Source organism: Rhea americana, unplaced genomic scaffold (genome assembly GCF_003343005.1).
Source record: "Rhea americana isolate MKP2758 unplaced genomic scaffold, rheAme1 scaffold_160, whole genome shotgun sequence".
NCBI classification, from domain to species: domain Eukaryota; kingdom Metazoa; phylum Chordata; class Aves; order Rheiformes; family Rheidae; genus Rhea; species Rhea americana.
The window spans coordinates 1,998,643-2,012,010 of NW_028185706.1; the positions used below are offsets into that span (position 1 = coordinate 1,998,643).

Here is a 13,368-nt window from a genome sequence, read left to right on the forward strand (position 1 = left end):
AAAAAAAAAAGAAAAATCCAATAGATGAATCTTCACTGGCTTTAGAATTGGTGTTTGTGTAGCTGTCAAGTGGCAGTACTTCTTCCAGGCAATCAACTGGATCAGAGAGCCTCTCAAGAGATCATAAAAAGCTCCCTAAAGCACACATGTTTATTAAATTGATCCTCATTTCTCTTATAGCCTTCATAAAAAGCTTTCTCCTATTCTGCAGTATTATTATGAATCTTCAGTTGCAGCTCACGGAAGTGAGAGATACAGCTGAAGCTAGCATTAGTTGGCCTGAGGAAGAAAACATACACACACACTCAAATGCACACAAACAGATTACATCCAAGTTTTGCATGCTTTCAGCAGGCAATGCTTTCTGAAGCTATGAGTCACCATTACTGATGTGACATTATGAGGAGGATTTGCATAAATGACTAAGTGAATGAACAGATTCTTTACTGTGTGGGAAAAGAGGAGATATTGCACATAGATTTCAAAGGAAGATGCAAGACATCMGGGAAAGCTTCAGGTTTTTGCACAAGTTTCTCTTGTGGATCCCCTTCTGTAAAAGCCTGCAAAGCTGAAATTGAAGCTTCAAAATCTTGAAGTTGTTCTGATATAAACAGGTTTATCGTAATAGGCCACTTTTTCCTGGCACAGCAGAAGCAATCACTTGACTAARTATCTACTAAATGCCTTGTTCAGAGTATTCCCTCCTCTGCCAAAACATGCAATACCATGGAAACTAAATCTCTATTTAGAGAATGCACTGCAGGAGAGCTTGGTGCAGAGAACACCTTCATTTACATTTAATAGCAGTCTTGCTATACACGTATAACAGACACAATAGCAGTCTAGTGGCCATTGATTGTTGATAGGAAAGCAGAGAAAGAGAATTACACKTGCTGGGCCAGATTCTACACTCACACTAGTTTCACAGTACAGTAGTGTCAGTTAAACCAATTATACCTAATTTACACTGTTGTGAAAAAAMGGAGGATGCAGTCATCAGAATTTGAAGGAGAAAGAGGCCAGACTACATTATCAATAAAGTGTATCTTTCTCCTTGGGTGCTAGAAAAAACAGAATTGCAAAAACTTCTAGGTTTGCATTTCCTTATGTCATGAAGAGTCTAGAAACTTTAGTTTAACCTTGCTTCTTAAGAAAGCAAGGCTTTCTACAACGAGGGGACCCATCTATCTACTTCAACTTTTGGATGAAATTGGCCAGCAGGTCCACACCTGAAAAAGAGCACTGATCTTGAAACAGCTCCACGCTTACCAGGGAGACTGTGAAGACTGTGTTCCCACAGTGTAAAGTGGGCATAATTACAGCAGTATCCATTGTTTGGCCAAAGACATTTGGCCAGCCTGCACATGTCAGGATTAGCCTCAACTCATGCTACTTTTTGCCTGATTTGACAGGATATTGATGGGAGGTTAGGGTTATTAATAAATGAGAAATTGTAGAAAAACCTAGGAAATAAAGCTTTATCAGTTACCCTCCTCATTTAAACAGCTGTTGTATCCATCTTCAAGATTCAGGATGAAGTGGTGCATATAGTTTCATGCATCAGATGATACAGAAGCATAAAAACTGAACATGGGAACAGACCAAAGGATTTCTTCATACAATCACCTTGGAGTGGCCCATACCAGAGGATACAAAGGAGAATGGAACTATGGAAGCACATATCTATAAAGGACACTTTCTATTTCCAGGGAATCAGAGGATGCTAGCTTTGTACCATTTTTGTAGAAACTTCTCTGCTCATTGGTTTTTATAAACAAAGGGTTGTTCAAGAGTCAGTTCATTAATCAGACTAGTAATAAATAAAATAAAATAAAATAAAATAAAATAAAGCACAAAGCAAATGTTCATTGCCTGAAAGTGCTGTTGTGTGTGGAATAGACTGAAACAGCATGCCTGTCCATTCAGCATTTTCTTTGGGAAATATTGACCCAGTGCAACTTAGCACTGCTGCCAGATTTCCTCAAAGAAACAATCTGGGTGGACAACGTCTTTGCTCTGCCTTCCATTCCTCTCTAAATATGGAGAGCTAGAACTTTTCGTTAAGTTCTTTCTGACATTACCTGTTAATTGCTCATGAAATATCTAACCACATATTTTCACAGCATAAGTGCTCATCCTTGGAAGAGATRGACACGTTTCAGTCTCTGTAAAACCTGCCTTCATTTAAAACAAATTAAGAAGTCTCTGGATAAGACAGATCTGAAATGAGATCGAGTTCCCTGAAAGTCCCACTTTCTAACATGACTATGGGATTAAAATAAAGATGAYCATCAGATGATTTATTAACTAAATATGCAATAACATCTGTCACCCACATGTGATAGCGATAAAGTCTTCTCTAGGCAAATGCATTTTAAATGTGCTTACTTAAATTCAAGATGTTATGACGTCCTTGAATGCTCCTAACCCAGGTCAGTCTGTGTTCCAGGAAAATACTAAAGCATGTGAATGCAAGATGCACAACCCAAGTTTTCACAGGTATTTTTGCTGAACAAGCTCACAACATTAAGAAGGCTACAATTACACCACTAGCCATGCTACTGCTTACTCAGAAGTAGCATGAGTATAATCTAGCCACTCACAAGAACAGTGAGTTCAGAATCAAAGAGACTACATGCTCAAACCACAACCACAGCAGAGTGGCCCTCTGCTCTGAGGTTTGTATTTTGCTTTCGAACTCATCACAAAAGGGGGTAAGCAAGTCAGCACCCTAAAAATTATAAAATATCTGAAACAAAGTCACCCACATTTCTACCTATTTTTCTTCAGATATAAAGTCCACTCTGTTCTCATATGGCTGTAAATTATGGGGAACAGAACTCGAAGCATGTTTCATTCTGAGGTCCCTGCTAATAACTTTGTGACATTTGCATTTCCTRCACGTCAGCGCAAGATGCCAAGTGACTAAGCCTCTCAGCTGTCAGACAGTGCTTTGGAATTTTGCTGAAGGCTCTGACTGAGCCCTTGCTGTAATACAAAGGGTTTAACTACTGTAAATTAAGCATGAGAAAAAGCTATGTCTGAAGCAAGAACTGGAAAAAAGGGAAGGAAAAAAAGAGTGCCTTTAAGACAATTAAACTGTTAGGTTTTTGCTAATGCGTTCCACTGCTAAATATGAACCAAAAACTGTCTACTTGTCATAGCTGGCTGAATCAACAGGATTGAAAGAGGATTTTAATGCCCATTAAAACCAGATTAAGATCTGCAACTTGCAATAAGCAGCAGTGATGAGAGACATATTGATGGCAGGAGGTTAGCTCTGTTTTACATTAAATAGTTACATCGAGCTTTGACAGCAACACAGTCTGGGCACAACATGCCAGGAGCTAACCTCACGCTGCGTTAAGTAGGAGCGGGAGGCAGGGAGTGTCCTATGTGAACGTGAAAAGCAAATGAAATGAAAGAGCAGAGCAGTTCTGGGTAGCCAGCCTGGAGCTGCAAACTTGGGTTTCTCCCAAGCATCTCACCTTCCAGATGTACGCGTTGCAATCACTCGAACCACTAACCAGGAACTGGTCATCTGGGCTAACACTGGATTTGATGTAAAAGGTAGAATTCTGGTGTCCACTGAAAACGGCCACTGTGAGACAAAAAATAAAAAAAAAAAGGAACCCCTCAATGCACAGCTGTGGAGCTGGTTACATAAGCAGGGCTGATCTTACAGGCTTTTCCTGCCTAGCCACATATCCTCTAGAAAAAGTGGTTATGCTGCTCCCTTGCTCTAGGGCTTGGAGCCCCAGCCACCAGGCAGCAGGAAGTATTATTCAATGGGAACCCTTGTAGCTTCTGATACAAAGCAGGTTTCCCATAACAGTTCTCTCCATAGCATTAATAACCAGGGGCCGTTCTATTAAAGCTTTTGTCCATTCGTATCAGTAGGCCATATCAGGCCAAGACATCATCCGGACTACCCCAGCAGCACACTAGCTAAGATTTCTTGTCTTTTCTTCCTGTAGCCACAATCCTGCCAAATTAACAGCTCCTGCTAAATTAACAGGGATGGCCACATAGAAGACATAGCTAAAGCCTAYTTCCACTAAAGCAACAAAGGCACTTGCTACTGCTTTTTTCCTGCTGCTAGCACCTTTACTTCATCAACAAAACATACACTATGCCAACTACACTTCTCTATTGCCTATTTTTAAAGTCTCAGTAATGCTTCAGCTGACCTGTTAAAGCCTTGAAGCCATCACCCTGAATAGCAGCCGTTCTTCGTATTGTAAGAACCGGAAGCACCAATAGCCAACACAGGAGCTGAATGTGGATCTAGAGCACTTGGCCACACTACATCCAGACTTCTTATCAGGGTAGAAAGGGCAAGTTTCCCAATTTAGCACCACGTGTGACTGACTTGTCCTCTACCAGCCCTGGCATAAGAAGTTCAGAAGTGTTGACACCACAAATATTKCAGGATCCAAGACACTGCAGCAAGAAAGCAGCAGTTTAGTAGATGGTTGGAGGGTATCCAATCCCTTTTCCATAGTATTTTTGGCAAGGAAGGTGACTCACAGACCAGAGACCACATGGCTGCTTTTGGTGTTTTTCAAAAAGTTGCCAGATTCCAAAAGACCCTTTGATCTTTACCTGCAGCTCTTTCAAYGCAGTAGTTACAGAGCAGCGAGTATCCTCCTAAGAGGAGCCTACAGGCACATCCTATTACAGAATGATTTCCTCACATTCTCCTTCAAACTAAAGCTGTCTCAATATTAGATAAGAGTAGCTGCGGTCAAGGAAAGAGGCCCAGCATCCTCCCCAGCTGCTCACACCAACCCAAAGGTTGGTGCTGCCCTCTGCGGGAGGAACAGCACACCATTCCTACAACCATTCTGAAAATTCACACATTTTTAATCCAGCTGTGTGAATCAAGATTTCTCTCCAGATTTTATCCATTACACACAGGGCAGTACAGGGCAAAAACTAAATCAAGAGGCAGATTGCAGAGTGTCCTGTGCTTTAGAGAGAAACCATTCTCCCAGGGGGACAGCTCAGTAAGAGTATTTCCACAGCTCAGCAGTGATACCCAGGGTTAAAACCAACAATTGGTCTATTAATATTTAACATTTGCACTACTCCTCAGCTTTGGAAGCATTCCCATCGGACTGTTCTCCTGAAGAGCATACAGAAGGGTGCATTGTTCATTTAACTTCAATTAACTGAAAGACTAAGAAAAGGCAGTGGAAACTAAATCATATGTCTGACTGGGACGCATCTARTAAGATCTGCTGCTTTCTGAGAAGCATCCATTGGCCCATGACAAAGCAGCTTAGTGCATCAAAGTTTGCAACCCATCTTGTCAATGTAGGTCACAGATACAGAACTGAAGCAATCTAAAAAGCTGAAGATGCTTTTTTCCTAGAAATCTGCTGCAGAAGCTAAATTGAAGAGGGTGATATCTTAAAATATCTGAATATWACACACTGGTTGACAAGTCTACATGAATTCACATCTAATAGAGCTTGAAAAAGAAAACAAAATCAGATTGTCAGTAAGGGGAAGATTTAAACTTGGTTTGGATGTATAACAGCTGGATATAACCATTCCTTACAAGATAACTAGTGTCAATATGCAAACTACTGTTAGCCTCAATTTAAGTGAATCRGTATCTGCACTTGTGTATATTCTTATGCTATTATTTTTACTTGTGTGGCTAACTGCTAAATATGAACAGCTCTTGTAAAAGATGCCTTTCCTTCCAGACAGTTTTAGACTTATGAGAATGGAATAGGTTTCTTATGCCTTCAAGCTGTCCCTGCAAGCCACTACAAAGGAGAAAATTGTCTTGTTACTCTCCGTAACATGTTTGCTAGCACTGCCAATTATCTATAGTCTATAAGGTGATGAGATAGTCCRTATCTTTGGCCTGCTTAAGAGAACTGCTAAGCAGGGTTCCAACAAGTGGCAATTACAAAGCTGGTTTGCATGATATGAGTTCTCAAGGCTGAGAATAAGCTCTTTGTATCTGTACCACCAAATCACCTGCAGTTCTTRAAATGTTTTCATTACTGATCAAGACCATATTTGAAGTAAAGGTCTGTATCCATGCAACGCTGTTCCAGCCTGCCTACTGCTAGATTTTAAATATGCCTGGTTTTGTGGATAAGTTTAGTACCTTGCTGTATGCGGTACTCTTTTTTGCAGCTATTTCTCTAGATATCATTCTTACCTGGAGTGGTCCTTAAGCTTGTCATATTGAACATGTAGATACTATCATCTGTGCAGTTAGCAAACAGATTAGCACCAGYGGAATCCAAAACCAGACTAGAATATCCTAAAGACAAAGTCAGAAGTTCTTCGTAAGAAATAACTCTGTACAAACCATTATTGGAAAAAAAAAATCAAATGAATGCTTAGAGAGAAAGAATTGAAAGAATTTCCATGACAGAAGAGATTGTCATTGAGAGAGTTTATTTGTTTGACAGAGCTGTTGCTAGAGAAGGAAAGTTTCTAGCTCAATATCTACATTTTCTCATGGCAATTCAGGGTGAATTTTTGAGAAAATTCTCACCTTGACAACAGGCAAGCAGTTATTTGATAGTTACAAATGCATAACAGGAATATCCAATTGAAGCAAGAGAAATTAAAATTAGTAGAAACCTTCATGCTTCAGTTTAATAAGCTGTTCTCTAATTTGTTAGTGATTTAAGATTAAGAAGAATCTTTCCTTGCCAGTAAGTTATTTCATAGCCAGCTCCTAGAGAATTTCCCTCATCTTCCTGAGTGTGATACCAATCATGATATCAAGATAGCTGATTAGACAAGTCATCTGGAATTACTGTAGTGGATCACAGCATTGTAAGGAGCTAAGAYACAAAGAAGTATAGAGCAGCAAAAACAAGAACACCATTGTTTATAGTAACAAACAGCTTCAAGTATTGCTCAGCTTTCAAAGATTGGGTTGTAAATACCCAGCCCCTTCTGTTCTCTTTGCAAAGGAGCTCAGTCTGATTTCAACTTGTGCACTGAAAWTATTAAATGCTAGCTACTGAGCTCTATTATTCCTTCAGCTCCATTTCTGAAAATACACTGTTAAAGTCTATAGACTTTTTAAAATCTTTTGTATAATGATGTAGAAATGGGGCACTTTCAGTCTTCAACTTAAAAATTTAGTATTGGCAATGAAAAAATCCTGCTGAACCTGTCAGTCTGATACACAATTGCCCACAGAGATAAGATATAGGGTTGTCAGTACTTCTCAGATTCAAGTTGCACTTTGGCAAATGCATTATCCAACAATTTACCAAGTTTGCGAGTACTGGTCCCAGGGTAGCAAAAAGACTTGAATGGCACTGGATCCTGACGATATGTGGCATAGTTCCTGCGCAAGTCCCATACTTTGATCACACTGAAATATAAAAGTACAAGTGTCTTCAGCTTCTAAATCTGCTTTGCAGTGGTGGTAGAGCCTTCTAAAAGTACAGAAAGACAGATTGCTCATTGCTGAGAAGTGTCCAGTGATAAGAAACACAAGTGAGCAAAACTAGAGCAGACACATGCTGAAAGCAAAACAATTGCTCTGCTGAGTATAGATAAGGAGGCAGCATTGTGTTCTGTAACTAACACAAGATACAACATGACCCTGCAAGTCAACTTTTCTCAGGTAAAAAGGATAGCAAAGATGCCTTTATACTTCTGACAATTGCTTCAATATTTTTCTTGCTTTCCAGGAGCAAGCCTCTGTCATGAGTTGTAGGCAGAGGAATCACAATCCCCAGAAAGGCTTTGACTACTTGCARCCTGCTGAAAAATCAAGAACCAAGTGGATAATCTCCATGTTAATCAATGGTGCAGTTTGCTCAAGCTCCAAGATGCTGCAACAGATCTGGCACCTAAAAGAATGCATTCTTTGTGACTCGAGGCAACATTTTCCCAAGCATGCCTACACATATCCAGGCACCAGCCACCCACTAATGTCCCAAAATAGCTCACTGCCTAACAACAGTTTGTTTACTTGTGGTCCAATAACTCCATAAGAATAGATAGAGATGATATGAACTGTTCTCCTTCAGCTCCACAGCTAAGATGCTCAGACAAACTCTTACCACATAAGCACAATTTGTCCCAGTGCTGCAATCTCCAGTAAGAAAGAAAAGCAGCATACAGCTAAGGTAACGCAAGCTGGCAGCATAGCTCTGCTGATTTGATATAGGTACTTCGTAGTAACTGTAGCTTTGTGGGTCACTGTCTGATCTTAGAAATATCTCCTAACTTCTTTGTGCCATTGCTTCCCTGTACCTTTGAGAAGGGAGGGGGGCCCATCTATTTCTGAGCTACACAACTTTTTCTTTCTATTCTAGAGAAGAGCTTACTTAGAAGCAATGTTACCATCAGTACTGTTAAAAGTTCTTTTTAGTTGTCAGATAGAGCTGACTTTCCTGCAAGAGTCACAGAAGACATCTCATGTACCTGTATGCCAGAGTATCAGGGCCTAAGTATGGCTTTTAGGAGCTTTGGGATTTGAATTGAACAGTCAATGTCACCTGCAAAGCTTGAAAACAACATGCTGCAAACCCAAAATACCCAGAARATTAATGTGAGCCAGAGGGCTGTGTTCCCAATTGCTACAAAGAACATGCAGAACAGCACAGAAAAATGTGCATCCTCCCTCCTTACCCATCAACAGCTCCTGCAGAAATAAGAGTATGCTCATCCTGAAGCAGCACCACAGTTACACTCTGCTGGAAATCCTTAAAGGAGAAGAAAAAGCTGTTTGTTTTCTTTCAAGGTCAGCAAGATCCGCTTCTYAGTTTAAGGCCAAGTGAATATTGAGGAAACCTCCTCTCAGCCAGAGACAATCTACACTCCTCTTGGCCATAGGCCAGACTGAGTTTTCCTTTAGAACTAGCTTAATTCTCTTGGTTTCTCTCTACTGTCTGAATAAGTTTCATGCTCCCCAGCAAGGTAGTCACTACAGCAGGAGAAGCTGGAATACCAGATGCCATTCATGACACATCAGTCCTCCAAACCTCTCCACCAGTGAAATTGTCACTGAATGGCAAGTGTTTGAGTGGAAMCTTAAGATTATATCCTTCAGTTGCTGACAATAACCAGAGCTGCCTTCATCATAAGGCTTAATAGATTAAATAAACCYAGACTTTACTCCAGTGAGGCAGACATCTGTATGGTCAATTTGGAAGAAAAAAAATTGAATGCTCCCTCCCCCCAAAAAAGAAATGCTGGCCATCTCTCCTCTCTGGAAAAAAAATACATATATATATTTTCATATGGCATTCACATATATATATATATATGTGTATATGCTGTATATATGCTATATATACACACACACACACACACATATATGTATATATAGCAATGGCTTTCAATGATGTGGGTTGTTAGACAATTAAACAGCGCCTGAAGTTAGCTACAGCAAGCGACCATSACACAAAAATATGTCTCTACAAAAATAAATTGAAGCATTTACCATATTTAAGCCAGATGTCTCTTGCAATTTCTTCGGAAGACTAGTATGCATAACACTGTCCTCCAAACAGAGGCCAACATTTTATTTGTCTCCTAGATACCTACCACTAAAGGAGCAAGTCCTTTCAGGTTCTGCTTCTTCTTCTTTGTTTTTGAAGGAGTCTGCTTGTCAACCACATTGTGTGCTCCACTGATTTGATTCACTTGCCTATAAAATCCATCTGAAAGAAAACAAAGACATTTCAATTAATAGCTTCCATGCCAACATGATCTTACAATCATTTCATTAAACAGGCAGCAGTTTGGAAAACTTCCTAAAAAATGGCTGAGATTGACCTTCAAATATCATTAATGCCTTCTGAAAACAAAAATTGTTAGTTACATGTGATCCTGATGAGAAGAATACAACAGAAAACAGGAACTTAACGCTACACAAAATTACAGCGGTCAGTGTAACTTGGCCACTGAAGCTAAAACTGGTACAGCCAAATTGCTTTTGGAAATCGCTACCCTGCAGCCTTCAGCATGCATCCTGATTAGGAGTGTTCAGCAGATTTCATCCAGAGCAGAACTACACTCACAGGAAGGTTTCCAGTGTTTTTCCACTCTATTTCCTCATTTTGTATTTATCCTTTTGCCCTGTACTCCTCACTTTATGAAACTGAATACTTTGCAAGCTTTGTCGTAGAAGATGGTGACTTTTCTACTTTTCCCCCCTTGTACCTTCCACTCCCATCATGTGCAGCTTCCCTTTTCCCTCACTTGCTGGCTCAAGAGCTAGAGATGAAACTACGAGACACACTGGCAGCACACGCCAGGAAACTGCTGGAGACAGAACAGGGAACTGAGAAGAGATTTAAGGGCATGATCTGCGAAGAAAAAGACAGACCTTCTCCAGCAAGCAGAAAGAGGAGCAGGAGCCCTGTAGCTCACTCTGCTCTCAGCAGGTATTCCCATAATACATTCAATTGCTCCCAGGAATCACAAGCTCCTCTGCTCTTGTGCTTTCTGCTCTCCTTCCTACTCTGGCTAAAGGTTTCTCAACTTCACTTCATCCCTCCAGATGTCTCTGCCCTAATCACAATCACCCAGCCAATCTATCTCAGTGGTGTCCTACCCAAGGACGTATTTTGTGCTTCTTGCATCTCCTTTCTGATACACAGCATATTATAAGGACAGCATGTAGWTTGTGCTGCAAATCTGATACTGTTACAAAATGGCAAAAGCTTCAGTCTAACAAGAACATTTGAGTATTACTTCTTGCACAAGATACTCAACCCTTCTGATAAATATCTCAAAGTTCAGTTACCTTTCTTGTTGCATCTGATATCCCAAACCATGATGTTTCCATCTCTGCCTCCAGTACAGAAGACAGCTGAGAGAAAAAGAGAGAACTATTAGCATGCAAAAGTGTTAATTTAATTAACTGAATCCAGTACAATGCTACCTCTGTGSCTCTGGCTTTTCTGCTGCAACACGTGGGATGCCAATCCAAGATATGCAGAATTGAGGTCTGATTTCTGCAACACTTTTTGACTTCYTTCCTTACTCTGCCTACTCTTTCCTTACTACTACTCCTAAAAGAACTGCTTTTGAAAAGAATGTTTACATGCTTCTGAATTATTCCAATACCATGTCTTAAACTTGTCCAAGACCAGAAATGGGCAGATACTAGCATTGGATCACCCACTAGGATCTGMCATCTAAGGCCCTAATTTTACTCCAACTTCCTCAAAGTGAAGATAAATTGTGATAATACAATATTATATAAAYATATGCAATATAATAATATATTTTCTCCAGAAAATAGCAAAGCTTAACAGTGAACACAGCTTCTATTCCTAAAAGAAGTTCCAGCAAGTTAGTTTTGCTTCATTGACTAGGTCACTGCGTGTTGGTTTCTAAAGTTCTTTTTTACTCTCCTAAGTATTGATGTGTTAGGGAAAAAGAAGAGGAGAAACAGAGGAGCAGGAAACGTCAACATTTACCTTTCTCAAACCTAGAAAAAGCAACTGACTTGAGGCTACATTGGTGACCTTTGCATATGCCAAGAAGCTCTCCAGCTCTCACATCCCACACCTTGGCTGTCTGGTCTCCTGAAGCAGTGACCTTCAAAGGAAAGAATAAAAAGCTTTAGTCATTCTCTGCAGCAAGTTGCCAAAGTGTTAAAAATAAAGTTAGATGGTAAAAGACTTCTTACAATCTTGTGTTCCCTTGGTACCCAGGCAAGGTCAAAGACAGCATTTGAGTGAGCCTGCCATTCTGACAAGAAAAAGAGAAGTCAAGACGAGTTCAGTGCATTGCCGTGTAAAGGCATTTGCAGAATGCAAAAGAACATCAGACATTGAAATCAGAAAATTTGTTACTTGTCAACAGCTTGCCTTAGGCATAAAAAGCAACATAGAACTATTCATTTAGTACTGCTAATCTAAGAATATACTCACACTGTTGTAAACAACACTCATGAAAGGATATGAAAGGATGCAAGTACTGTCCATATTTATGTTTAAACAACTTAGAAGAAGCTTTCTCTGGTTCCAGTATATCATATATTCATCACATCAAATAAATATCATATTCTATGTAATATTTACCCTTAAAGATCAGTTTGCTGCTAGATTGAGCTTCAGTGTCATACAGCCTTACRAATCCTTCTTCATTTGCAACTGCCAGGACATGATCCAAATCTGGGGCTGAGAGAAAATGAAACTTATGTGTATTAAGTAGATAATTCATTACCATCCCTTCTCCATCAAGGGCCACAAACACTTTGAACAGAGTACAGAACAAATAGATTACTGTGAAAATAAACAATATTTACACATTAGTTCACATTTGCAAAACGCAGAAATATTGTCAGCAATATTTCTAGACACACCATTCAAGAATTACTATATACAGGAGATCCAGTGGCTCAAAGAGCCAATTCCTACATAAAAAGCCTCTTTTGGCAGCTATGATAGTTCCTGTTTCATATCATTACTACTCATCCTCCACAACCCCCAGTGCTTTATATGGGTCTGAGCTGGAAAAGCAGGAAGCAACTGAGGGAAAGGTATAAGCTCATGCTAGTACTAAACTCCTCCTGTGAATGAGAGAGTTTTGACCTAAAGACCAAAGACCTATGCTCCCAAGCTTACTTCATTCATCCCATTTATCAGAGGGAAGCACTAGACGGACATCTAGTGGCAAGATCCTGCTCCTGGATTGCCACTCACTATCCTTCATCCTTCTCCAGCTTTTATGTATTTTGCACAAAGACCAATTTTTCAAATCTTTAGCCTAATCTAGTCATAGCTGTACATCAAGAGGACAAACCTAGACATGGACAAAGCTGAAATAGAAAGCCATTAAAATACATGCTTTGCAGCTAGTTCTTTAACTGAATGTTTTCCATTAGGGTATATAAGATCTCCATGATCCGATTTATATCACATCTACACGCAATTACACTCTTATCAGCTTACTTTAATGGACAAGCACTCCAACTCATGAATTCCTGAAAAAAGCTGCAAGTCTTTTCTGGCCTAGAAGTTTATCTGTTATAACTGACCGTGTAATTCGCTTCTTCCTGGATGTAAGAAAGCATGTTTGTATGAAAGAGGCAGCAAGAAACTGTGAAACCAAGTCATGAGACTTTAGAAAAAAGCCCGCTTCCAGCACGTGCCTGCGCAGTACCCACAGCCGGGACCCTAAAACGGCCGTTCAGAAGATAGCTTTTACCTGCAGAAAAGGCGCAGCCGAAGGGAGGAACCGGCATGCCCACCTCCCCGTGAGACAGGTGGTCATCCTCCCGCCTGCACTGGTAGCTGTCCAGGAGGTGCTGCAGGGGGTACGCCGCGGCCTGACCTGCGGGGAGACAAAGCGGCTCTAAGGGCACCGGCAGCGGCAGGGGCGGCGACCCCGCCGCCGGGCAGGGCTGCC

The 13,368-nt window shown here is 40.4% G+C and overlaps 1 protein-coding gene across 1 annotated transcript in view; it reads right to left on the minus strand.

Annotated features, from left to right (window-relative positions):
- Positions 1 to 13,294, minus strand: part of DTL (denticleless E3 ubiquitin protein ligase adapter) — a 24,159-nt gene extending 10,865 nt beyond the window's left edge. Inside the window, exons 1-10 of the mRNA XM_085300152.1 lie at positions 13,168 to 13,294; positions 12,039 to 12,137; positions 11,645 to 11,706; positions 11,433 to 11,553; positions 10,754 to 10,819; positions 9,550 to 9,665; positions 8,632 to 8,705; positions 7,260 to 7,363; positions 6,185 to 6,289; positions 3,489 to 3,601 (exon numbers count right to left, since the gene is read on the minus strand). Of these exons, the coding sequence (XP_085156278.1) occupies positions 3,489 to 3,601; positions 6,185 to 6,289; positions 7,260 to 7,363; positions 8,632 to 8,705; positions 9,550 to 9,665; positions 10,754 to 10,819; positions 11,433 to 11,553; positions 11,645 to 11,706; positions 12,039 to 12,137; positions 13,168 to 13,204 (897 nt within the window). The 5' untranslated portion in view covers positions 13,205 to 13,294. The remainder of the gene's footprint in view (positions 1 to 3,488; positions 3,602 to 6,184; positions 6,290 to 7,259; positions 7,364 to 8,631; positions 8,706 to 9,549; positions 9,666 to 10,753; positions 10,820 to 11,432; positions 11,554 to 11,644; positions 11,707 to 12,038; positions 12,138 to 13,167) is intronic.
- Positions 13,295 to 13,368: the final 74 nt, after the last annotated feature.